The sequence below is a fragment of the Hypanus sabinus genome, chromosome 16 (genome assembly GCF_030144855.1).
Source record: "Hypanus sabinus isolate sHypSab1 chromosome 16, sHypSab1.hap1, whole genome shotgun sequence".
Classification (NCBI taxonomy): Eukaryota; Metazoa; Chordata; class Chondrichthyes; order Myliobatiformes; family Dasyatidae; genus Hypanus; species Hypanus sabinus.
In genome coordinates, this window is record NC_082721.1 from 27,277,283 (window position 1) to 27,304,994 (window position 27,712).

Here is a 27,712-nt window from a genome sequence, read left to right on the forward strand (position 1 = left end):
TGAGTTGATAGGTCAGCAGAGAGAGCGAGAGAAAGCGCTCTGTCTGCTGGGAGAGACCAGAGCAAGAGGATGTAATGAATTCAATGCTAGCCATCAGGGTAAAGATCAGTAAGCTCTTCTTTACGGAAATCTGGAACTTCAGAGAGTCAATTGGAGCTTCCAAGATTGCTGGGTAAGGGTAGTAAGAAGTTTGTACCAAGTCAGAGTGATGGAGCTAAAGCACTGAGTATAAATTTGTTAAAGAGACAGGCCTAAAGGCCTGAACGGCACCCTGTGCCTTTGCTATAGAATAAGACAGAGCTCCTTCAGACTTGTCACAATTTTAACTCACAAAATTAGTGCAGTACAATTTGGCAGTTGAAAAATCATGGACACTGTCTATAATTGAATTCGAATGGACACTGACTGTGCAATGAGTTTCTGCAGCATTTCCAGTCTCGTAAAAGACGGATTTGTATTTCTGCCGCAACTGCCACCACAAGATGTCTTGAAGAGTTTTGCATGCACTGAAGTGCAGGAAGCATAGCAAATAGTGAGCTCCCTACACACTGATGACAAAACTATTTTGGTGATGATGATGGGTTGTCAATATCAGCAAGAACATTAAGGGAACTCCGCTGAGTTGGTTAGCCTAAATGAGCAAAGGTTCAGTTTTATGAACAGTTGAGAGGCATTTGGATTGGTATATGGAGAGGATGTTCATGGAGGGTTATGGGCTGAATTCAGGTAAATGGGACTACCAGGAAAGATGCTGTGGTTGGTGTGGACCTGTTAGGTTAAGGGACCTGCCTCAGTAATGTATTACTCTACAAACTTTTCTGATGAAGTGTCTGGAGGCCTCTGAACCTGGAAGCAAGAAGCCCACCCATGCCTGACATGCATCAGTATCACTCCAAGTCAGTGAGAAATCAGTTTCACAAGATGATGCAAAACTGAAAATCCCATTCTGATATTTGAATGATATTTTTCCCCCAACATCAGTGGGGAAAAGTGTTGACCAGGGCAAGAAAGCAACTTGCTCAGTATCCCCACTTATTTTCAGCTCTCCTAGGTACATTCTTAAAACAAGGGTTCCCAACCTGAGGTCCATAGTCTCTTTGCTTAATGGTCCATGACTAAAAAATGGTTGCAAACCCCTTCTTTAAGCTGCAAGACCTGTGGCTCTCTGAAAATCTGAGTTTACAACACCATTCCACTCCCACAAGCATCTTCCCCAATCCACTGCACTTTTTTCCTCTTATAGGTAAGGGAATGAAGGATCATGGGGAAAAGGCAGGTAGGTGGAGGCCCATGGTCAGATCAGCCATGATCGTATTGAGTCGTTGAGCAGGCTCGATGTGCCAGATAGCCGACTCCTGCTCCTATTTCTTATATTCTGATCAACAAGTAACTTCATGGGTTCTCAAACTGACCTTTCAAATCATACCCCCACCTTCATCTACACTCCCTTGTTCCCTTTCTCAGCTTGCACTGATGTCATGTCTACTCTGTCATGTGAGTTATGTTTAATTTATGTTAATTTAAGATAATCTTAACTTAGGTTTGTCACTTTGACGCTGCTGCAAGAGGCCAATTTTGATGGCATTTATAGCTTGGGAATGTATGCCTATGACAATATACTTGAACTTGAATGAACTAAGCCAGCATCTTGCAGGGAAATCCTGTGAGCTGGGAATCTCCAGACTCTCCCATTCAATTTGCAATGCTCCATACCTGCATTTCATTTTCAAATTCCCTGCTGCTACTAGGAACTTGTGGGATTACACTGTCTGTGGGTGTTGGGGCTGGTACTCTATAATCTAATGATATGAACTCAAGTTCTCTGGCCCACACAGGGAAACGTTTTAGTGGCTCAATCCCATTCCTGGAGGTGGGTAACTCTTCCATGGGATTATTAAATATTTCTTTCTCACTTCATCCCACTTTCCCCCTCTCTGCAACTGGCTTGCCTCCACTTAACCCTCTATTTCTGTCCTTCTATCGTTTCATCCTCGAACCTTCAATCTCAATTGCTGAAATTGGTCCCATTAATTGCTGGGGTTCTCAAATTCCTTGGAACCGTCACCCACTGCACTACAAACTCAGTAGGCTACAGGACAAAGCCACTGAAGGGGAAGTTGGATGGTTTACTCTAGACAGCTTTAGATACGTGGATTTAAAGCTTAACAACGAAGAATTTCTCCCACTCTGGCATCTAACAACTATGTGAGAAATATGTAAAGAACGCCCACTAGGACTAATGACTCAGAAGAGGCTTTGCCATATTCAGTGATGGGAAACTTCCCACCTTGGATGCTGCAAGACATTGAAATGCTGGGTCTGTTTAATGCCTCGTCTGGAGACTGCTTCTTTATGCATGAGTTGAGGGAGTGAGGAGCAGTTGAGCCAGAATCTCTCCTCGCCCTGATGTCCTTGTGGGAGGAATGAATCTGAGTCATCGGCAAAGTGAATCCCTGTTTATCTTTTGTCTCCTCCCACCTTACTGGCGGTATTACCTTGATCCACCACCCTGAATATTTTTTCCCTCTACCATTGGCAAACCATGGTATGCATCAGCCACAAAATCAGAATCAGGTTTATTATCACCAGCATGTGTCGTGAAATTTGTTACCTTAGCAGCAGCAGTTCAATGTAATATATAATATAGAAGAAAAAAAAAGGTAAAAATAAATAAATCAATTACAGTAAATGTATATTGAATAGATTAAAATTGTGCAAAAACAGAAATAATATATATTTAAAAAGTGAGGTAGTGTTCACAGGTTCAATGCCCACTTAGGAATTGGATGGCAGAGGGGAAGCAGCTGTTCCTGAATCGCGGACTGTGTGCCTTCAGTCTTCTGTATCTCCTACCTGATGGTAACATTGAGAAAAGGGCATGCTCTAGGTGCTGCAGGTCCACAACAATGGAAACTGCCTTTCTAAGACACTGCTCCTTCAAGGTGTCCTGAGTACTTTGTAGGCTAGCACCCAAGATGGAGCCGACTAAATTTACAGTTACCTACAAAGGTGAATCAAACGATTTTGTTTTGCATGGAAGAAGAACTATAAACTAGAGGGGTGAGAGGTGAAAGATTTAGAAGGGAATGGAGGGGCATCTTTTTCATTTAAAGTAGTGTACTTACGGAATTAGTTGCCAGAAGTGGTTGAGACAGGTCCAATAACAACATTTAAAAGCCACTTGAATAACTACAAGGATAGGAGGGGATTATTAGGGACGTGGACCAAACATAGGCAAATGGGACTGGCACGGTCGGCATAGTCAGGTTGGACCAAGGGGTCTATGTCCAAGCCGTATTGCTCCGTAGGTTAAACCGGAAGTGCCTCTACCACTAGAAAGATCAGTGGGTATGTGAGAACACCACCACCTTCAGTTTCCCTTCCAAATTGCCTACCATTCTGATTTGGGGAATATATCCTTCATCCTAGAACCAAATCCTGGAGTTCCCTCACCAACAACACTACCTCCATCAGAAGGATAAGAACAGTTCAAAATGGTTCAACACAACCTTGTCATCATCACTAAGAGTCTCCCACATCCCATAAACAAATAAAATTAATAATTCTTTCAAGCTTGACCCCGGGAGATCCTGTTGGAATTCAGCCAATGCATATGAAGCCTAGAGGTGAAACTAGAGACATTTCTGGAAGAATGACAACATCCATTCAGTCCCTTGAGTCTGTTCAAATGAGACAATGGCTGATTTATTCTGTAACTCCAAATATGTGATGGCTTGAAAGGACTTAACACTTTCCCTTGATAAAAAAACGATCAGTCTCACTCTTGAAACACCGTTTATTCATCTCTGGCTCTTCCATTTATGACTCTCATCTGAAACTATGATGCTGTTCTCTTTAGTCTTACTTTTCCTCAGATCTGGAAGTGACCTTCTGCTCATCATCAGATATTGTAAATCCAGAAGCCAGTATTGACTGCAAACTTTCAGATGGGAGGGTCACAAGTCTGGGTAAGGATATTTCTTGGGAATGTGGGAAATGTGGTCACAGTTGGAATTTATCACCCATTCCTACCTGCCTTTAAAGACAATAAGTACCAATAACTTTGGCTGAGACTCTGATTGACTTGCAGACTCCACTCCTGAAGAATGCTCCCCAATGTTGGGTATTTCACAACAATGCAACAACTCTTTTCATTCCGTTACCAGCAATTACCATATATATTAAAACTCATTATAATAGTGCACATGATGCCTGTTTAGGGTCTGAGCTTTTAAACACAGTCCAAAGGCCATGTGTTTTGGGGGCCAGCTTTGTTCAGTAGTTTGGCCTACTCCAAAGCATCAGAATGGAGGAAGTCCTTTAGGCACCATGTCACTGAGGAAAAGAAAATCTAGGCTTACCTTAGTGTAAACTCCCCATGATAACTCTGTCTCTGTCACCATAACAACAATCCCAAACATTCCAAATATCAGCGCGTAATCACTGAGCCGCTTCCTTTTCTCAAACAGGGCTCTCCGGTGTCCTAGCTTATGCCCGATATTCTGGGACTTCTTGGGTGATTTCCTGCCTTCATTCACCAAGCTGTCGTTGGAGATGTTGTTCTGGTCGGGTTTGGAGACCACCACCTCCAAGCCGGAGTTGGTGTGCAGAGGCTGTGTCTCCGAGTCCAGGTCGTGGAGGTTTCTGTGCGAGGTGCCAAGGCTACTGAGGGGTCTCACCACCCCTCCATTATACTTGCAGCTTGTCATGGCTATCTCGGTGAAAGGGTTGCTCTCGCTGAAGCTGTTTTTGGATCCAGCATGATGCAGGCGATGGAAGTCACTAGTGTTCACCTACAGGAAGAGCAAAGAAAGAGTTTGAAAGTCAAAAGCCTTGTCTTAGCACCTTGAATCAAGTCTTACTTAAGATAGCCCTATGGCAATGCAGAAACCTCATTTAAAACGTTGACCTCCTGAAACTCCGAGCACAGGGTGCTCATGATAGAACTAGTGAATAAATGTTGTCCCTGATGATTGATTTCTGCACTCTGTGCCAAGCACTCTCACCTTTTGATCACAAGTTCACTAAGACTCATCAGAACTGCATTCATCCAGGCAATGACAGACACTCTATCACACTCTCAACTTATTCTTAAAGATCAAAGAGGTGTGTTGGGGGGACAGTGCAGTATTGCCCTGATGATCTGATTGACTCTCCTACTGAGACAGAAACGGTTGTCTATACTTCAGCCTTTTCCTGGCATCACCAGGACATCACTGGGGTAGAACCCAAGGAGTATAATCTGGGGCAGAGGGTGAGTAAAAATAAATTGTGCTTTAAAATCCTTTAGTTTGTACTATCTTTATTAATTATGGGACTAATGGGCAGGAAGAGGTAGGGAAAAACAAGACTGCCAACCATGCATCATATACTTGTATATTGTGCATTCTGCTGGAAATGACTCAGTAGGTCCCTCTGAACCTCTGGAATGGGACTTGCAACCCACAACATTCTGACAACCTACAACATCCGGTACATTGTGGAGGTAGCGTTGTCTTTAGAAAGCAATATTAAAGCAAAACCCAATCTCTGGTGGCTGTAAGAAAGCCAAAGCAAGAATCAAGGAACATATCATGTATTTAATATTCTCAGTAATATTGTGCATATATAGTTTGTTATATTGTTGCTTACATAATTCATTATGGGTTATACATAAAAGCTCATGAATGGCATACTATTGTTACACCACCGCTTCATAAGTGCACGCCTCTCTAAAGTAACAACAAGGTAGACACGCATCTCCTAGCTTCTGTGTTTTTATTTTGAATAATTTCTGGTTACAAAACCTACAGTGACAACAAATATGTTTTAAAGCGAACTGGATACAACTACCTACCTGCTGAAACGCAGTGAATATTCAAGTAAAAAAAAAAGCACATTTTTTCTTCAGAAGGGGAGAAAGATGTTCAACTTTAAAATAAGGCAGAAAATAGACAGTTCACAGAATCTTAAACAGTGAGTATGGGGGATAATAATAATAAATATTTAAAAAGCGGAAATGACTGGCTAAGTCAGAAAGATAGATGTGTCAATTGCATGGCAGATAACTGAATTATGTATACTGAACAAATTGAGCAGTATTTTGAAGCAAGTAAAATAGCCAATGAAAAGTGGGTGCCAGTGTTACTGAGTGTAATAGGTGGGAAAGCATATAATTGGCTTGGAAGTTAGACTGCTGCAACCAAACTAGCCAAAATGAGCTTTGTGGATATTGTGAACATAATGCAGGAACATTTAGAACTGAAACTATTGTTGATTGCTTCAGGCTTCATAAGCAGAATCAAAAAAGAAGGGGAGTCCATTTCAGGTTACATGGCTGAATTGAAAAAATTGTCTGAGCATTGTCAATTCAGTGATGGGCTTACTGGTGCACTGAGAGATTGTTTAGTTTGTGAAATTTACCAGAAAGTATTCAAAAATGGCTCCTAAGTGAAGCAGCAACTAACATTTAAAGGAGCAGTTAAAATCACTGTATCAATGGAAACATCAGCCAGAGACATAATTGAGTTGTGGTCAAGAATGAAAATGAGCAAGAATAAAATTGCAATGTCTACACAGAAACCTGCCTGCTGAACAAATTGTGTTACTGTAGTAGCAGGGGCTCACATACACCAGACCAATGCAAGTTTAAAGGCAAAACTTGCAGAAAATGCAACAAAGTAGGACACATACAAAGAGCATGTTGGGCAGACAAGAATAAAAGGACTGCACAGGGAAGAGAAAAAGATTTTTAAAAATTAAGTTGCAGTTTCAAAAGGACCGTAAATCTGCATTCTGTTGATGACAAATCTGACAATGATGAGGGTGACTCAGGACTGGGTGGCCTTAAGATTTAGAATGTGAAAACTAATAGGAGGTAAGCAATATTGCTTGCATCAGGAGTGAACGGCAAATTAATTAAAATGGGATTGGACATTGACTTGGCTGTTTCAGTCATTCCACAAAATGAGCTTGAATGCCATTTCAAAGATACTGAACTGAAGCCTGCAGAAATCACACTAGGAAGTTATACTGGGGAAAAGCTAACTCCTGTGGAAATGACATTCATAACAGTGAAATACAACACTCAACAAGCCTTATTGGGTATGTAAGTGGTAAAAACAGGAGGGCCAGCATTATGGGACCATGATTGGCTGAGACAGATAAAACTTTACTGGAGATCCATCCACCATCTTCATGACACATCTCCTGCAACAGTGAATTAAGAAAGGTACTGGATGATGCCACAGGAGTGTTGAAGGATGGCACTGGAAAACTCAACCATATCCAATGTAAAGTAGTGTTAAATGAAAATGCCACACCCAAGTGTTACAAAGCCTGTCTGCTTCCTTATACCATCCTTGATAAGGCAGCCAGTGAACTAGATTGCATGGAGATTGAAGGAATTCTTTCCAAAGTTGAGTGGAGCCCATTAGCAATGCTAGTGGTTTCAGTAACCAAGAAGAGTGGGCCTGTCAGGATCTGTGGTGGTTTTAAGGCCACCATCAACCCAGTGCTGAAAGTAGACCAGTAACCTCTGCCCAGGATAGAGGATATCAACAAAAACCTTCTTGGAGGGAAACACTTCAGCAAAGTGTATTTAGCCGAGGCACATCTACAGATGGAGAAGGAAGAAGAGTCCAAAGTGTTTCTCACTATAAACACTCACAGACAGTGTTATTGCTATAATAGGCCTATTTTTGGAGTGGCATCTTCCCCTTCACTCTGGTAGGAAGCTATAGACCAGCGGCTACTCATTGCCCGGGTACTCATTGTTACCTGGATGTCATCATTGTTACTGGTAACGATGACAAGGAACAACTCTAAAATCTCAAACCAATGTTAAAAAGATTGGAAGATTATGGGATCAGAGTACAGCACAATAAGTTTGATGTTTTTAAACGAAGCATTACTTAGTGTGGTCACACTATTGACACACAAGGATTCATATATTGGTGGATACCCCAAGGCCAAAGGACGTGCCACAGCTGCGGTCCTTTTTAGGATTTGTCAATTACTATAACAGGATTCTGCCAAACCTGGCTACTGTGCTCCACCCCTTGTAGTCAGTAATACAGATCAGGAAGAAATGGCAATGGACAAAACAGTGTGAGATTGCTTTCATAAAGACAAAGGGAAAGATGATGTCAGACACTGTACTCACACATTATGAACCATATCGACCAGTGAAGTTTGCCTGTGATGACTCGCCTTATGGCATAAGTGCAGTCACGTCACATGTTATGCGTGACGGAAGTGAACACCCCACCACGTTCCCTTACTGCTGCAGAGAAAACTTATGCACAGATTGACAGAGAGGATTTGAGTCTGGTTTGGGGTGTAAAATGCTTCAACTAGTACTTGTATGGAAGAGAGTTTACCATCATTACTGAGCACCAATGACTCATGCCCATTTTCAATCCACAGACAGGCGTTCCACTAACTGCAGTATGAAAGCAGAGATGGGCTCTGTTTCTTGGAGGACACAGTTACAAGATCGAATTCAAGAGGTCAACTAATCATGAAAATGCTGATGGATTGTCCCGTTTACACTTGAAAAATAAAATACTTGAAAAATTTACAAAAGAGGACATTCTCCCTAATGCAAATCATAAGTTTCCCTATTATGGCAGAGATGATCCAAAGGGAAACTAGAAAAGACTCCACACTGTCTTGGGTCTACATGGAAATCCACAGTGGCTAGAATGTGCTGCAGAAACTCCAGGTCCCCCAGGGCCAGGATGAACTTGTCTTTGACAGAGTTTGCCTTATGTGGGGATTGAGAGTTGTTGTATCCTCCAAGCTGAGCGTTAAGGTGTTAAAGGAGCTAGATACCAGTTATCTAGGTATGGTCAAAATGAAAGTGTTGGCTCAAAGCTTTGTCTAGTGGCCTGGTCAGCAGACTGAGCACCTTGCCATGTGCTGTTCAGGATGCCAACACATCCAGAAGATGCCCAGAGCAGTGCCTCTCCATCCCTGGGAGTTTGTTGTGGAACAGTTTCAGTCATTCTGAAAATGATTGGAATAAGCACATTACATCTGCACCATACCACCCAGCTACAACTGGCTTGGTGGAAAGGTTTGTCCAGAAATTAAAGAACATACTGTGAGTAACATCAACAGAGACCAGAGCACTAACATTAAATCAGAAGCTCGCCAGTTTCTCCTTTGCATATTGCAGTGCAGTACACTCCACAACCAACAACTCACCAGTAATATTTGACTTTTCCTGGGTCATCCCTTGCATTCACACTTGTATCTCCTCAAACCCAATCTCAGAGGGTCAAGCAGCCTAGACAAATTGAGGGTTCCTCAAACAAGAAGGTTCAAGTCCCTCCTGGACAAGCAGTCCTAGTGAGGGACGACAGAAGTGATTAAAAGTGGATATCTGGAAAAATTAAGGACAGAACTGGACCACTCTCCTACAGAATGGAGATTGCTTCTGATATCGTCTGGTATCGACACGACATTATTAATGTCATCTAGAGATGACACATCAATCAGTTGAGGAGAGCAAAGTCAACTGTTAAAGAAGAAAGGTGTCCAGAGTTATCAAAACCATTTCCCGCAGTTCTGGAGACAACTTCAACAACCAACTCAGAGGAGGCCCCAGAACCTGAGATTGTTTCACAGGCACAAGTCTCACCTGCCAAGCAGAGAGATCCCACCCGCCAAAACTTGTCAGGATCGATGTTATCCCACAAGAGTAAGATATCTCCCCCCAGCAATCATATCTTTTGGTCTGAATGGGAGACTTTAAAATTTATTATGCTCTAGATGTCTGTGTAATATTTGTATTATATAGTACACTGTATATATAATTTGAGATGTATTCTATATCGAGTGAAATTTACAGCTAAACAGGGAGAAGTGTTGTGTATTTAATATTTCAGTAATATTTGAGTAATCTGGTAAATATATTGTTTGAGCATTCTTTGTTGTTATATAATTCATTTGGGTTATATGTAAAAGTACGTGAATGGCATACGTTATTATGCCACCATGTCATAAGTGCGCCCCCCTCTAAAGTAAAAACAAAGTAGAAACACATCTCCTAGCTCCCGTGTTTTTTCTTCCAATTAATTTCTGAAGTTACAAAACGGAATAGAACACCCTGAGATATTTTAGTATCTCAAGAGCTCTCCATAAATACAAGTTTTTATGGTGCAAGAAAGAGTCCTTATGTTCAGCAACTCCCAAATGGGTTGAAAGGATGGTAAATATTTCCAAGTTCCCCGATGTGAAACCAGGCAGCAACGTGAGTTACGAGGAGAATACTTAGGAAAGGACATTGACAGATGAAGCAAGAAGGTGCAAATAGAAGCGTAATTGGAAGTGTGTGAGTTTATTTAAGTTGGCAGGCAGAACAGGAGAAACAGAATTGCTTAGAAATTAGATTTCATCCTTATTTAGCATGATAAATCAATGCTGCAATTAGAGCTAATACCTAATCAGGGGACTCCATCAAAATCATGAAATCAGAATAACATAAAGTTGTTTGGGTGACTTCATACATTGAAGTGCAAACTATGCAACTTCTGGTGGCTGCTCGCTGCTGTGGCCACAACATTGCCAACGGCAGTCTTGTTTTCAGCCTGAAATGAGCTGTCTCATTCATCCACGTAGGAAGAGAGGACCAGGTGGACTCAAGAATGTGTTGAAAGCCTCCTTGGAATTGTAACTAGGAGTCTTTGGCTGATGACTCACCACGGAGAGTAAGGGAAGGAGTGGGCTGCCCCATAAAACACTACCCACTCATACAGTCAGCTACTTCCTGCCCCACTAGGGGCTGAGTCTGTGGATCTTGTACTGGCCTCATTCGTCACCTGAGAGCCAAATGGAAGCAAGTCATCCTCAGTCGCAAGGGACTGCCGAGAAAGAAGAGAACTGCGGGGTGAGATATGGTGGCAGGGTAGCGTAGTGGTTAGCACAACACTTTATAGTACCAGTGACCCGGGTTCAATCCCCACTGCTGTCTGCACAGAGCTTATATGTGTCTGAATGGATTTCCTCCGGTTTCCTCCCACAGTCCAAAGACCTACCGGTTAGTAGGTTATTGGTCATTGTAAATGGTCCCGCAGTTTGGGAAGGATTAAATCGGAAGTTGCTGGGCAGCGCGGCTCGAACAGCCAGAAGGACCTACTCCGCATTGTATCGCAATAAATAAATACAGCGGCAGGGAACCATGGTCCCTCAGTACGTGCAAAACACCAGCCACCTCCCAAAACCCTTTGATCATCGTATCATCATGGATTAATTCTGAAAACTTTCACTCATTCCCAGTCACACTTTATTTGCTTGTTTACAAAGAGAACAGCCTGGTTCCTGTCACCAAACTTTGTTCTGATGTTTGAACAAAGAAATTACATTTTCATACACAAATTGACTAATTTAATACACATAATGACCAACTGGTAACCTTGTGAATATTCAAATTCCTTATTTACATACTTAATTGCCAATCACGCTACAATGATACAGGTGTTAATAGCCAATAGAATCTATGTGTTAAAGGCCAATAATACTTCAGGACTATGTGCATCCTTATCTTGTCTCAATATAATAAATGGCTCTAGTCCTATGATATATAACAGGAAGTTATGATCTCGGGGACTTTTCTTCTCTTGATTGACTGTACATTATCTGTAAACTATTCCTTGCCTGGACACCTAAGCTCTTGCCTTGTCACGACATCCACAGTTGGACAAGAGCTGGGCTATGGTTGGCTCCAACCATTGCCAGACACCAACTCATCTCCCTGGATCATAGAAGGTATACAGGGTAGGAGGCAACACTTGCGCATTGCATCTGCGTCTGTCAAGACAGAGGTACCTAACCTCATCCCAGCTAGCACTGGGTTCACAGTCGTAGGTGTGCAGAAATTGCACGTGCATATCTGCTGCCTACAGGTGCAATAACCACTGTGAAAGCCAGCAACTGTGTGTGAAATTTGCAAAGAAATATAAAGTCAAGTTGGCAGATGCAAATAGTAGGCCATTGGTATCCCAGGGTGATCCTTTAACTCCCATCACCATGCCGACTGGTCGAGCTTACTCCGTGTGTGCTGGAGTTATAGACAAAGGTTGGGAATTGTACATCAGCATACTAATTTATCTAATTGGCCCAGAAATGGGTATTGTAAACGCTAATGACATCATTGCAATCACAAAGGACACCAGTCGAATATCAGGAGTTCCAATTTCTTGTAGGGGTGGATTTCCAAAGGGAATGCTCATGATCATATTAAAACATAAAAAACAAATTGAACATTATAGAAAACAAATGGGTCCAATTTCTCAGCATGTGCTAGAGAAGAGGAATCTAAAGACATTGGTTTATGAAAAGTAAAAGATAATCAGAGAATTAGAGCAAATAAAGGTTAACAGATCATTTACCTTCTCAGATATTAGTAGAGGGCCAGGGTAAGGAAGAAAGTCTTGCTGAGATTACAGAGGTTTCAGGAAAACTTCATTTGCAATACCTAATGCACTTTCACTTCAAGGAGACCCTTCCCTTGAAATCAGAGCACCATAAGCCCTCTGGATCCTGGGGTGAAGGCTTGTACAATGAAGAGGGACTGAGTTAGCTTGGCCTGTGTTCATTAGAAAAGCATGGGAGATGACACTGAGTCAAATGATATTGACAAGGGTTGATGGGGAGGATGGAGGTTCACTGATCAGGCTGCACAGGGGCACACTCAGGATACATTTAGGTCTGACACGAGGAGAAATCTCTACACTAAGGACTCTAAGTCTTTAAAATTTACCACCATGACTTTCAGTCACTGAGCACATTCAAAGCTGAATTCAATAGATCTTTGAGGTAATGAGAAGAATTGGTGATCTGGTAGAAAAGAGGATAAGGCACAGGATTAACTGTGACCTTACTGAGCAGGGAAGCAGGCTCAAGGGATCTGTTTCTGCTTTATGTTCTCCTATTCTAACACCAGAGGTTCTGTCTCAAGACAAACAGTGTAAATATCTACTCTTCATGCTACAGCCTCTCGTTATTTATGTGGACGATCCATGCCCACCTAAAGTGAAAACAAGAAGTATTTAAAAGCTAGGACAATCGAGGACAATGAACTTGACCGTGCGTGCCCACTTGAGGAACCCAATGAAAGCTGAGCCTTGTCATTTGCTCATTTATAGGTGATACCACTGAGGGCATCTGGAGACACTCTTATTGCACTGAGGAGATCTTGTATCTCGCCAGGAGGTACACATGGCCCTGAAAGGAAGCAGGACATTTAATGCGGAGGTTGCATCCCACTGTTTAAAATGGATAGGGAATGGTTTCCCTGTGCCTAGACTGACATGGTGTATTGTGTGGCTAATTACAACTCACAAACTGATAGGCACAAACACAGATGTCTGGTAGAGTCGACATTGTTTGAGCATCCTTGCCGCGTGTCAAAAAATAATTGCTGGAGATCTGAAAAATGCATTGAGCATTCAAGCTAATTATAGTTCACAGATTGAAATCCACAGATATCAAACCCAAAATTATACAGCATTTGGTCTGAAATCTGCAAAATATGGAGAGGAAGTGTCAAATAGTAGCTTGCTCCTTCCCAGGAAGTGATATCACTGCAGCTTGTACAAGCGATCGCACTCTGTCTAGATAAATGCAACATATTCTGTACAGGGTGGACATTTGATCAATATGACCTGTGGTTAGAGTCATGGGACATGCAGTTAGTAATACGAATAAGGCTTGATTTCAACTCGACACGACAGTGTCAAAGGGGTAATGGTAAATCAGGAGCATATTTTTTTAATCTTCCCTTTTGCTTTGACTGAAGTTAATGAAAATAATTTTTTTTCAGGATACAAGGGGGGCTACTGGCCAGGCCAGCATACATTTGTTAGCTTAACTGTCTTTGAGCAAGTAGTAGTGAGGTAACTTCTTGAACCATTATTGTCCTGGGGAGGTATTCTCACAATGCTGTTTAGAATGGAGTTCCAAGATTTAAACCAAGGGACAATGAGAAGTCAGAGATTTAATTTCAAGTGAAGATGATGGGTGATGTGGAGAGGAGCTTGCTTGTGGTGGTACTCCCAAATGCCTCTGGTCTTCTTGGCAGACAGCATTACATCATGTTGATGCTACACACTACAAGCAGTGTGCAATGGTAATGGGGACAATGAATGCTGAGTATGCTGGATGGGATGCTAAACTTGCAGACTGCTTTACCCCTGATGGTGCCAAGTTTCCTCTGTGTCAAGGGAGCTGAATTCATCCAGGAGAGAATCATACCTCTGACCTGTGCTTGTAGATGACAGAAGGAACCTGGGACCTCAGAAAGTGGGCATGCTTGTTTTGAGGAACTCTAAGTACTTCGAACATCATGATCGCATGGATATCATTTTAAATTTAACATTTTAAATTTAAAGCAAAGAAACAATGTCCATACAGCCTGCAGGGAAAGAGGAAAGGGGCAGTGGGGTTGATGATGACAGAGTTCTTTGCAGACGTCGAACTACAGTCCATTTGATCCCTATTGTAACCTCACTGACATCTGATGAATTCTTAATGACAATGTCCGAATTTTAGTGAGTACATTTAGAATCCTTCGGAAGCCTGACCGGTACCTTGCCAATTACAGTGCACTTATGGTCCAGCAGTATGCAATTAAAGGTCATTAATTAAACTGCACTTTCTTATTTTGATGTTGATTTCATTGTAGAGCATGCAGTGGGCCAACATAAATCTAAAATCAATACGTGTTTCTCCAGTGCAATTGCATTAAAGCCAACTGCTTCAAACATCAGAAGTTTCTTCTTCCAGAATAAGGAAACTCAACCCTTTTTAGACTATTTACCACTCAGCAAGTACAATGCTCATTGGGGGCAACTTCATCTTCCCACCATGGATCCATAGTCCTTAATTACCCCTGCTCCTCAAAATCAACCAGTCGCATTCTCTAAAGCTGCATTAATCAACACAGCAATGCAGGAGAGAGAATTCCAAATTCCTACCACTCTCTGCATGAGAAAAAGCTTCATGACACCCCCTAATTCAGGCTGATGAAGCCACTCTCTGGTTGGAGGAGCAGCATTCCGTCTGGGTAGCCTCCAACCCAACGGCATGATTATCGATTTCTCTAACCTCTATTCCCCACTCTGGCTCCCCACTTACCTCTTCTCTTCTCCTCTTCCGCCTATCACCTCCCACTGGTTCCCCTCCTTCTTCCATTTCTCCTAGGGTCTCCTCTCCTTTCAGACCTGCAGTCGTTCACCTTTCCAACCTATCACATCTGTGCGTCTTACCTCACCCGCCCAACTTCTGCCAGCCTGGTTCACCTATCACTTTCCAGCTTGTACTCCTTCCCCCCCCCCCACCTTCTTATTCTGCTTCCTCCCCCTACCTTTCCAGTCCTGATGAAGGGTCTCAGCCAGAAACATCGACTATTTATTCATTTCCATGGATGCTGCCTGACCTGCTGCATTCCTCCAGCATTTTGTGTGTGTTGCTCAGGTATTACTAGTGCTGTTTTGTTCTGGATTTGCCTCCTTTGTGCCTGTCTGCCACTATGTTGACATAGCCTCTCCAGTTCCAGCTCCAGCAAACAAGCTCTCTCCACATGGTAACTGGTCAGACCTCATTTTGACCCAGATTGCACTTTGCACTCTCCCGAGCTAGACAAGAACGGGTAATGTTGCGGTCAGTAAGCAAATATAAGCATCACAGGCATTCTAGTACAATTATAATATGTTATTTAAACAATAATAATAATCATTAATAGCACAATTTTAAATATGGCATAAAGTGAGGGTTTGAAAGATAATGCAACTGCAAGGCTTCTTGGCCATTCACTCTACCAGCCACAACCCCTTTTCCACCTCCTTCTGTCATCTGACAGATAAAAGTCTTTCCTTCAGAACCTTATCCAAATGATGGTCATCATCCACTGTCACACTTATCGTGTGTGTGTGTGTGGGATAGTTTATATCATGTTTCCTATGCATTCTATATCTGTGTATTGTTTGAGGGAAGGAGTGGGGACGTGAGTGCATATGTGGGTATATAAGCACATGTCTGGGAGTGTGCGTATATATATTCCATGTTGTCCAGTCTTGTCAATTTATGGTTTGTTCTGGTAGCCAGTTTCTCGCTAAGTGGTCCCGGTTCGCCAAGGCTCTCCCTTTATGAACTGGACAATGGCTAATCCACCTGACAAGGCTGTACAGCAGAGACATCAGGATGTCATTTGGACTAGAAAATGACTCCTTTCAGACTCCTTCTCCAGCCCTTCACCTTTCCAACCTATCACATCTGTGCTTCTTACTTCATACCACCCCCCCCCACCCCACCTCCGTACCCCTGCCAACGGGAGGCAGGCTCATCAAGACCGAAAGCGTTACCTGAAGGCCACATATCAGATGCACAGGACAGCTACAAATACCTGGGGATCCTGCAGGTGTATGGAAGCCATGATAAGGACACAAGGAAGGCTGTAATATCCAAGTACCTCTAAAGAGTGAGACAGGTCCTAAACTGCCAGCTGAGCGGGAAGAACAAGATCAGAGTTTGCCCAACCAGCTCTCAAATACGCAGCCGCAATAGTGTGCTGGCCAAGGAACGAACTGGAAGCTGTTGACATCAAGACCAGGAAACTGCTAACAATACATGGTGGATTCTGTCCAAAGTCCAACATTGAGCGACTGTACACCCACCAGAATAAAGGAGGATGGGAACTTGGGAAGTGTCAAGCTCACAGTCTTGGAAGAAAGGTGAAACACCCATGAGAATGTCAGGAAGATGCTGGGAGAACACCTCAGGGGATATGGAAATGGAATGGGTGAGGCAGAGCCAGAGGACCAGAGGCCATGGCAGGACAAGCCACTGCACGGGGTGTATCATCACCAGATATCAGAGGTGGCTGACATAAGAAAATCCTACCATTGACTGGAAATGGCAGGCTGAGGGACAGCACAGAGGCACAGCTCATGGCTGCACAAGGACAGGCGCTGAGCACAAGGACAATAGAAGCAGGGGTCTGTCAGACAATTGCTGAGATACAGACTGTGCAAGGAATCCTCTGAAACCATCCAGTACGTAGTAGCAGGGTGCAAGACACAAGCAGGGGCAGTGTACACTGAATGGCACAACCAAGTTGCAGGAATTGTGTACAGGAACATCTGTGCCGAGTCTGGATTGGACACTCCCAAGTCCAAATGGGAAACTCCCAAGGAGGTTGCAGAGAATAACAGAGCTAAGGTCCTGTGGGACTTCCAATACAGACTGATAAGCGGAACTAGCCAACCCACCAGACATAACACTGGATAAGGAACAGAAGAAAGCAATAGTAATAGACAACCACAAGGAAATCTGCAGATGCTGGAAATTCAAACAACACACACAAAATGCTGGTGGGACGCAGCAGGCCAGGCAGCATCTATAGGGAGAAGCGCTGTCGACGTTTCGGGCCGAGGCCCTTTGTCAGGACTAACTGAAAGGAAAGATAGCAAGAGATTTGAAAGTAGGAGGGGGAGGGGAAATGCGAAATGATAGGAGAAGACCAGAGGGGGTGGGGTGAAGCAGAGAGCTGGAAAGGTGATTGGCAAAAGGGATTCAGAGCTGGAGAAGGAAAAGGATCATGGGATGGGAGGCCTAGGGAGAAAGAAAGGGGGAGGGGAGCACCAGAGGGAGATGGAGAACAGGCAGAGTGATGGGCAGAAAGAGAGAAAAAAAAACTAAATATATCAGGGATGGGGTAAGAAGGGGAGGAGGGGCTTTAACAGAAGTTAGAGAAGTCAATGTTCATGCCATCAGGTTGGAGGCTACCCAGCCAGTATATAAGGTGTTGTTCCTCCAACCTGAGTGTGGCTTCATCTTGACAGTAGAGGAGGCCATGGACAGACATATCAGAATGGAAATGGGACGTGGAATTGAAATGTGTGGCCACTGGGAGATCCTGCTTTTAGTAAAAGATATGGCAATCCCGACTGACAGGAACATCAGGAAGAAAGAATACGAGAAGCTGGAGAAATACCAGGGCTTGATAGAGCAGATAGAAAGGATGTGAAAGGTTAAGGCCAGAGTAATCCCGGTGGTGATAGGAACACTTGGAGCTGTGACACCTGGACTGGGAGAGTGGCTCCAACAAATCCCAGGAACAGCATCTGAGATCTTGGTCCAGAAGAGTGCATCACCAGGAACAGCGAGGATACTGTGGCAAAACTTCAAGCTCCCAGGCCTCTGGTAGAGGGCCTGAGATTGAGGGAAAATACACATACGCACCACTTATAAAGGGTGTGAAAAATAAAAAAAATATATAGCTGTTTGAATAAAAAGTAATTCTACAATTACTGGCAGTGACCCTCACTCTGAATAAACAAACTCTGTATAGTTAAACATGTGACCATAACCTTGACCGAACAGTGAATCTTACAGTTACACAGTAAATAGCCCTCAGCCTGCGTAAAGAGTGACTTCATACAGAAAGAGACTTAATTTGCTGAATTCCTTTCTACGCCAACACTGCATGTACATTCAGAACTGACGGACACACTTGATAACTGCTGAGAGAACTAGGTATATGTTTCAGATAGGGTTGGTTATGCATGGTCAGTCATTCCCTGGATTACAAATAGCAAACCATTTCAATTCAAGGCTTGCTTTGTGGTGGGTTCTGCTCACCGATCACAATAATATTTGTATCAGGAGCAACAACAGTGAGTCCATGTTTGACTCATCACGTATCTTTAACAGGAAAACACATTGACATGTAAAGTTTGCTAATAATGCCAGGCACTGTAATTGCTGTAACACAGTTCCAATTTATTCTTCACCTTATTTTTCATATTCACATCAAGGAACTGCAAACAAACCATCACCCTGTTAACGTGGTCTGCAAATATCTAATCTTAAACCACGTGATTTAACGGAGATTATTATTCGGGGTTGGTTGCAGCGAAAGTGACAGGGGAAGGAATGTTAAAACCGCGCGGCCTTGCACCGAGTGTCATCGCCGGCAGAGCGGTGGAAGGGTAGGTGTGAACATTTCGCACTGTGCACAGTGGGATTATTAGAAACAACCAGAGGCACAGTCGCAGAATCTGCTCTCCCAAAAAAAAATACATCAAGGAGAGAACACTTGTACAAATGATGGGCTGGGCTGACAGATCTGACATTAAACAGCGACAGGCCTGCGCCCACAAAAACAGTATCACAAGGTTATTCAGTGACAGACCCGTCCCAATATTATTGTACCGCCAGTGTAAATAGAAAGGGACCAGCACCCTGTAATGCAGTACTGTACTGCAGTCTTACAGAGAGACAAGCATGCACCCACCAATAATCTGCCTGACAGTTATGCAGAGACCTGCAGCTGTTAGTGTTACACCCTCAGTAATGCAGTGACAGATTGGCATCCACCAGAACAGTCACCCAATGTTATACTGGGAAAGGCATGTAGCCACCAGTAACTTAACCCAGAGCTATGCACAAACAGGTATGTAGCTCAGGACTACACCCCAGTGTTAAACTATGACGTGTTGGGACGGTTTCTGGTGGGGCCAATGTCTTTCAGTGAAGACTTGTCTTCAATATAATTGTTCCCCAGTGTTAAACAACAGCAAGTACATATCCATTGTGCACACTCACACCCACCAACACTGCACCGTCATGTGATAGGTCACAGACTCATGTACGGCATCCCAATGTAATACCAGACAAACTGGCACCCACCAACGCGAAAGAGCACCGCCTACTAGTGTTGTGTTCCGGTGGTAAGCAGTCACAGACCTCCACTCTCCAGTACACTACCCCAGTGTTATACAAACACAGACCTTTGCGCATCAGTACTATACTCTAACGCGATGATCACGCTCTCAACATGAGTTAAATAGCAACAGACCTGTTCCTATTACTGCCATGCCCTGGATTTATACAGCAACAGCCCAGTTCCTCTGGCCCACAGTACTGTCCCCAAGTTAATCAGGAGCTGAGCTATCCCTCCAGTATTGGAACCCAGAGTGGTAGATCTGTACCCACCAGCACTCTCGCACGGTTTAATAGAGAGGCACATCTGTACAGATTTACAGAATCTTATCAACAGCACCATTTGGCCCATTTTATGTCTGTGCCAGTTGAGACGTGATTACCCAGACTAATTGTACTTTCTCAGGGCCACAGTTCTTCATGCACACCTCCTGGTGATGTTAAAGTGGATGAGTGTTTCTGCCTCAGCCAGCTCCTCAGTCCCCCAACACCCTCTGGGTGATTAAAAACTGGTTTCTTCATTGTCCCTCCAATTGTTTTAATTCCAAACACCCTAGGTTTTGATTCCTCTGCTATGAGAAACAGATCCTACCTATTTATTTCCTTCAGTTTTATCAATTTTGCGCACATCAGGTTTTTTTAAGCCCTTCTTTTCCAAAGAAAACAATTCCAACCTTCCCTCATTTTTCTGTCCCAAAATCTGCTATGCATCCTCTCGCATGCAATCATAACTTTCCTGTCAAGTAGTGGCACAGGACTCAAGCGGTGCCACAGCAAAATGCCCTTACTCTATTACTCCCTGCCTTGCTGATTCAAGGAAATTAGCCCTTGGCATTTTGAAACCACCTTAAACTAAGCACATTCCTTTCTGATCTCCAGACACATGGTCCACCGTCCCTTCAGTTGCTCCTAGCAACAGACCTGTACCCCTCAACACTCTACCTACTGCCACAGAACAACATTCATAAACCTCCCATTACTGTTCATTATTGTTATGCTGCCATTAATGTGCATCATAGTTATGCTACCATAAATTTCTACCACCATTACTTGACCCCACTGCTGTAGAGTGCCAGATGACATCCCCCCGCCCAACAAGTCATCATCTGTGTCCCAGATGTATACAGGTACAGAGGAAAATCTACCTATCTACACAAACTACCCACTCTACCAAAATCTACCTCGAGCAAAATCTATCTATTCTGTACCTCAGAGGTATTAAGACTAGTACCTGGATTGACAGTGATAAATCTCTCTCCTCCATTTCTGCACCCAAAAGTTGAAGAATGAAAGCCTGTTTTCCCATGTCATGGTGCTATACCCCTGTTAGACAGTGATTGAGCTGTCCCTGACTGTAGTATCATATAGTGAGATTTCAAACATTAGAATCAAATCCTATGTTATACCACGACTGTCTATTACCCACCAATACTCTACCCCTGTTATACAGCAAAAGGACCGGTACCTACAGCAACAGCTCAGATTCTCCAACCTATAGTACTTTACTCGTAATACAATGACTGAGCAAATGTGGCCTGGGGTTATACAGTAGTTCGTCTCTAGCACAATTCTAGATTGCAGATGCTGAATTCCAAAGCCATAGACAAAATGCTGTTTGAGCTCAGCAGAACAGGCAACATGTGTGTGTGGAAATGGACCAAGACTTTGGGGCAAGACCCTCGGTCCATCAGTCCAGATGAAGGGTCTCAACCTGAAATGGTGACTGTCCATTTCCCTCTTTAGATGCTCACTGACTTCCTCCAGCAGATTCTTTGTTTTTTTTTGCCCAGTGTCCTAGCTCAGTCCGTTTTACAGAGGCAGGCTTGTATATAATTACTGAAACATGTGAAATGAAGTCATTCAGCCAGCTTTATGCACATTGCACTTTCCCAGGCATGCAATGTAACACTGCAAGTCACAGACCCAATCGCATTGTACAGTTCCACAATATAATACTGAGCTAAACATGCTCCCAGCACTGTATCCTAGTGCTTTAATTAGTGAGCATGTGTCCAGGATGTAACGGAACAGTTCTGTACCCCCATGTTATACACCCAAAATTGCAAGATTCAAATGTATTAAATCATGTACTGGATATCAAAGTTCCTTCCCTGCTTAGCAAGCTCCTGCCTGCAAATTCTAATTGGTAAATCTCTCCCAATATTGAATGAAGTTTCTCATTACAGCTCACAGTATGGAATGTCACTGTGTGCTGCACTGGCACACACACACACACACACACACACACACACACACACACACACACACACACACACACACACACACACACACACACACACACACACACACACACACACACACACACACACACACACACACACACACACACACACCTGCATTCTACAACAAGGTTATTGATATTAACAGATTGAATGTTGGCACTGCAGGTGTTTACCAGCTCTTTCTGCTGCCACAGGATCTGGTCACGTGGAGCAGTACGAGACAGGGCCCTCAGCGGTGATCAGGATCCCGAGAGCTTCCAGACAACTGAGGGCATGCTCGGGAAAAGGGTTTCATAGCTGCTCTGTTTTGGGGAGAATCCTTTGCAAAGTACTATAGTTTATGATGCAAGATTTCAAATAACATTTTTGTAGATCACTGGGGCCATTGAACATGTGCTACCTTTCAGAATCAGGTTTATTATCACTGACCTATGTCCTGAAATTTATTATTTTGCAGCAACAGTGCAGTGCAAGACTTAAAAATCTATAAACTGCAATTATATATATAATTATATACACTATATATATATGTGTGTGTGTGTGTGTGTGTGTGTGTGTGTGTGTGTGTGTGTATGTGTGTGTGTTTATATATATATATATATATATATATATATATACACACACACACACACACACACATGCGCACAGTGCCTATAAAAAGTATTCACCCACCTTGGAAGTTGTCATATTTTGTTATTATACAGCATTGAATCACAGTGGATTTAATTTGGCTTTTTTTGACACTGATCAACTGAGAAAGACTCTTTCATATCAAAGTGAAAATTGATCTTACAAAGTGATCTAAATTAATTACAAATATAAAACTCAAAATAATTGATGGCATAAGTATTCACACCCTCCCCCTTTAATATGACACACTGAATTGTCACTGGGTTCAGAAGTTACATTATTAGTTAAATGGAGATCACCTGTGTGCAGTCAAAGTGTTTCAAATGATTGTAGTGAAAATACACTTCTATCTGGCAGGTCCATCTGCTGGTGAGTGGGTATCCTGGCAAAAACTATACCATGAGGACAAAAGAATACTCCAACTTCACAAAAAGGTTGTGGAAAAGTACAAGTCAGAAGACGGATACAAGAAAATTTCCAAGTCACTGAATGTCTCTTGGAGTGCAGTTAAGCCAATCATCGAGAAATGGAAAGAATATGGCACAACTGTAAATCTGCCCAGAGCAGGCTGTCCACTGAGTAACCATGCAAGAAGGAGACTAGTGAGGGAGGGCACCAAGAGGCCTCTGACAACTCTGAGGGTTTCAAGCTTCAGTGGCTGAGACGGGAGAGAGACCTGGGTGTTTCACCAGTCACAGCTTTAAGGGAGATTGGCAAAGAGAAAGCCACTGTTGAAGAAAACTCACATAACATCTTGGCTAGAGTTTGCCAGGGGCCATGTAAGAGACTCTGAAGTCAGCTGGAAGAAGGTTTTCATGGTTTGATGAAACCAAAATTGAGCTTTTTGGCTAACAGACTAAATGCTATGTTTGGCATAATCCAAACACTGCACATAATCAAAAACACACCATCCCTACCATGAAGCATAATGGTGACTGCATCACGCTGTGGGGATGCTTCACTGCACCAGGCCCTGGAAGGCTTGTGAAGGTAGAGGGTAAAATGAATGCAGCAAAATACAGGGAAATCCTGGAGGAAAACCTGATGCAGTCTGCAAGAGAACTGCAACTTAGGACGTGATTTGTTTTCCAGCAAGATAATGACCCTAAGCATAAAGCCAAAGATACACAGGAATGGTTTAAAAACAACAATATTAACATCCTGGAGTGGCCAGGTTAGAATCCAGACCTCAGTCTAATTGAGAATTTGTGGCTAAAATTGAACAGGGCTGTTCATTCACGATCCCAATGCAATGTGACAGAGCTTGTGCAGTTTTGTAAAGAATGGAGAAAAATTACAGTGTCCAGATGTACGAAGCTGATAGAGACCTATCCACACAGACTCAAGGCTGTAATTGCTGCCAAAGGTGCATCTACTAAATACTGACTTGAGGGGGGTGAATACTTATGCAATCAATTATTTTGTGTTTAATAATTGTAATAAATTTAGACCCATTTGCAGAAATTTGTTGTAACTTTGACACAAAAGAGTCTTTTCTGTTGATCAATATCTTAAAAGCCAAATTAAACCCACTGTGAATCAATGTTGTAAAACGATAAAACATGAAAACTTCCGGAGGGGGGGTGGTGGAGTGGGATGAATACTTTTTATAGCTACTGTATGTTATACTATATGAATACAGAGCAAAAATAGTGAACTAGTGTTCATGGCTTGGTACATTGTCCATTCAGAAATCTGGAGGGAATGCAGAAGGAAAGAAACTGTTCCTAAACATTGAGTACATGTCTTCGGGCTCCCATACCTCCTATCTGATGGTAGTAATGAGAAGCCAGCGTGTCCTGGCTTCTCAATGTAATTGCTTCCTCAATGTAATTGAGGAATTCCACTCTGTTTTATTTCACACAGCTTTCTATTTTATTCTTTCAAGTATCTCCCCTATTTTCTTTTTGGAGATGCAGTTCAGTTGCATTCATCGTACTGTCAAACAAATTCTTGCTTGTAATAGATGTTATAATTAAACCTTGAGCAATTATCTTCTATTGTATCAGAAAGAAGGGTCTAGAGAGGTGGGATTTTCCTTAGTTTCAGGCTCTTGTCAAACTTAAGAATAAGACAAAATGTCTGCAGCAAAATACAGCACTTCCATTAGCTCCAAACAAACAAACAACCAAAGGACTGCTTTGCCAACTGGTGTGATTTAAGGGATGCAGCAGTCATCTTACACCGAGCGGTGTCTCATAAAGGCAGTGTCCATTATTAAGGACCTCCAGCACCCAGGGTACGCCCTCTTCTCACTGTTACCATCAGGTAGGATGTGTGTGCCTGAAGGCACACACTCAGTGATTCAGGAACAGCTTCTCCTCTGTCATCCGATTCCTAAATGGACATTGAATCTTTGGACACTACCTTACTTTAAAAAAATACAGTATTTATGTTTTTGCATGTTTTAAAAAAATCTATTCAATATATGTAATTGATTCATTTGTTTATTTATTATTTTTTTCTCTGCTAAATTACGTATTGCATTGAACTGCTGCTGCTAAATTAGCAAATTTCACGTCACATGTCGGTGATAATAAACCTGATTCTGATTCTGTTCCCACAGACATCAGAATGGGAATGGCAAGGAGCTTCCTCTTCAGCTGCTGGGCAAGAGATCAATGCAGAGAATCTTCGGTTCTAATTCAATATAGTGCGGTGCGATTTTCTAACCAAGAAGACGAATGGAGCCTCCATTTAATGTTGCCACGTGAAAGTTAGCAGCTTGAGTAATGTAGCCCTGCCTCGGTGCCCCAGTGGGCGTGTTAATCTGGGTTGTGGGATCACTCACTGGAATCCACTCAAGGTTTAGATCTCTGCTCACTGGGCTACAGTCTGACAGGAATTGAGGTGTAAAGTTCAAAATGAGTTATACATATGTTCGTAGATTCATCAACTAGGGTGAGGAACAGTGTGAAGAACAGAAGGTCTTGGAGGGCAGAATGGATGGTAGGCATATCACTGACCATTATATTAATGAAAAACTCCATTGTCTTAATGAGCAGGGTTCATACACATACATCAACTTAACTTGAACAGGGACTTGATGTCCAAATGCACTTAATACCAAAGATTAAGTATTTGTTAATCAGGAAAGCCTGTTCTCCTCTCCCCAACTATAGGTCACCAGACAGCAGTTTCCTGCTTCCCAGTACACTTAACTCAGACCAAAAACATATTGGGAACCTGGATTCCATTTCTGACCTTTCTAGGAAACTTGCCTGCAACAGTTTTCATTTATATAGCACCTTTAACCAGTTAAATATCTCAAATCAAGAGAATGATTAAACAAAAAAATTGACATCAGAGCACAAAATGAATATTAGGATAAGTACCAAAAGTTTGGTTGAAAAGATAGTCTGTAAGGGAGAACACATGGAGGGGGGGGGCAGAAAATTTTAGGGAAGAAATTCCAGAACTTAGTACTTTGCCAGTAAAGGTACACCGCCAGTGATAGAGTTCCAGAAATCGGGAATGGGAGGATATTGGGACCACAGCTGTTTACAATTTACATCAACGATTTAGATGAAGGCATTGAGAATAACATCAGCAAGTTTGCTGATGATACTAAGCTGGGTGGCAGTGTGACATGTGATGAGGATGTTAGGAGAATTCAGGGTGACTTGGATAGGCTGGATGAGTGGACAGTTACCTGGCAGATGACGTTTAATGTGAATAAGTGTGAGGTTATCCACTTTGGGAGTAAGAACAGGAAGGCAGATTATTATCTGAACAGTGTAGAGTTAGGTAAGGGAGAAATACAAAGAGATCTAAGAGTCCTTGTTCATCAGTCACTGAAGGTGAATGAGCAAGTGCAGCAGGCAGTGAAGAAGGCTAATGGAATGTTGGCCTTTATTACAAAGGGAATTGAGTACAAGAGCAAGGAAATCCTCTTGCATTTGTACAGGGCCCTGGTGAGAGTATTGTGTACAGTTTTGGTCTCCAGGGTTAAGGAAGGACATCCTGGCTGTAGAGGAAGTGCAGCGGAGATTCACGAGGTTAATTCCTGGGATGTCTGGACTGTCTTACGCAGAGAGGTTAGAGAGACTGGGCTTGTACACGCTGGAATTAAGGAGATTAAGAGGGGATCTGATTGCAACATATAAGATTATTAAGGGATTGGACAAGATAGAGGCAGGAAATATGTTCCAGATGCTGGGAGAGTCCAGTGTCAGAGGGCATGGATTAAGAATAAGGGGTAGGTCATTTAGGACAGAGTTAAGGAAAAACTTCTTCTCCCAGAGAGTTGTGGGGGTGTGGAATGCACTGCCTCAGAAGGCAGTGGAGGCCAATTCTCTGGATGCTTTCAAGAAGGAGCTAGATAGGTATCTTATGGATAGGGGTATCAGGGGATATGGGGACAAGGCAGGAACCGGGTATTGATAGTAGACGATCAGCCATGATCTCAGAATGGCGGTCAAGGCTCGAAGGGCCGAATGGTCTACTTCTGCACCTATTGTCTATTGATATATGGTAAACTTTGGGGGAAACTGGAGCAGAACCAATGGGATGGGTGAGGAAGCTGTCACTAGGAATGTGTTGTCTGAAAGCAGGGGCAGAAGCAGATTCAACAGGAGCTTTCAAAGGTGAATTAGAGAATTACTCACAGGGGAGAAACTCACAGGAAAGAGAAGGGACGATGACTTAATGGATGGTTGTTGAGAGAAACTGATGTAGACTCTTCTGACGTGATTCTGCATGACATGCTATGCGCAGAGTATTCCACATTGTTAAATATGCAATATAATAAAAAATAAAGCATTGCACATTAATCAATAAACAGAAAGTAGGAAATGGTATCTTCTACAATGTTTCAGAATCACATGATGGCTTGTTATGATGATGTGACTTCTTGAAAGAGCCATAGCCTCATCAGTTCTTTTGAACCACAACCAACAAGTAGGCAGAGCAACCAATTTTAGCACAAAAGTTCTGATGAAAGGTCATCAACCCAAATCATTAACTTTGTTTCTCTTCCCATGGATGATCCCTAACCTGCGGAGTATTTCCGGCATTTTCTTTGTCTAATGCACATTGCAAAATCCCATGAACTTAAACATGTGATTCCAAGCAGTCTTAAAGAATCAAAGGAAGCACTAAGTCCATTTTAAAGTGATAAGATTGAAAGTTGA

At 42.7% G+C, this 27,712-nt stretch overlaps 1 protein-coding gene across 5 annotated transcripts in view; it reads right to left on the reverse strand.

Annotated features, from left to right (window-relative positions):
* kcnn1a (potassium intermediate/small conductance calcium-activated channel, subfamily N, member 1a) overlaps window positions 1-27,712 on the reverse strand; it is a 112,392-nt gene that overhangs the window by 74,936 nt on the left and 9,744 nt on the right. For all 5 annotated transcript variants that reach the window (XR_009516073.1, XM_059991391.1, XM_059991389.1 and 2 more), the window contains exon 2: window positions 4,362-4,793. Coding sequence is in view for 4 of the 5 variants with exons in the window: in XM_059991391.1 (XP_059847374.1) it covers window positions 4,362-4,793 (432 nt within the window). In the remaining variant the exon portion in view is untranslated. The remainder of the gene's footprint in view (window positions 1-4,361; window positions 4,794-27,712) is intronic.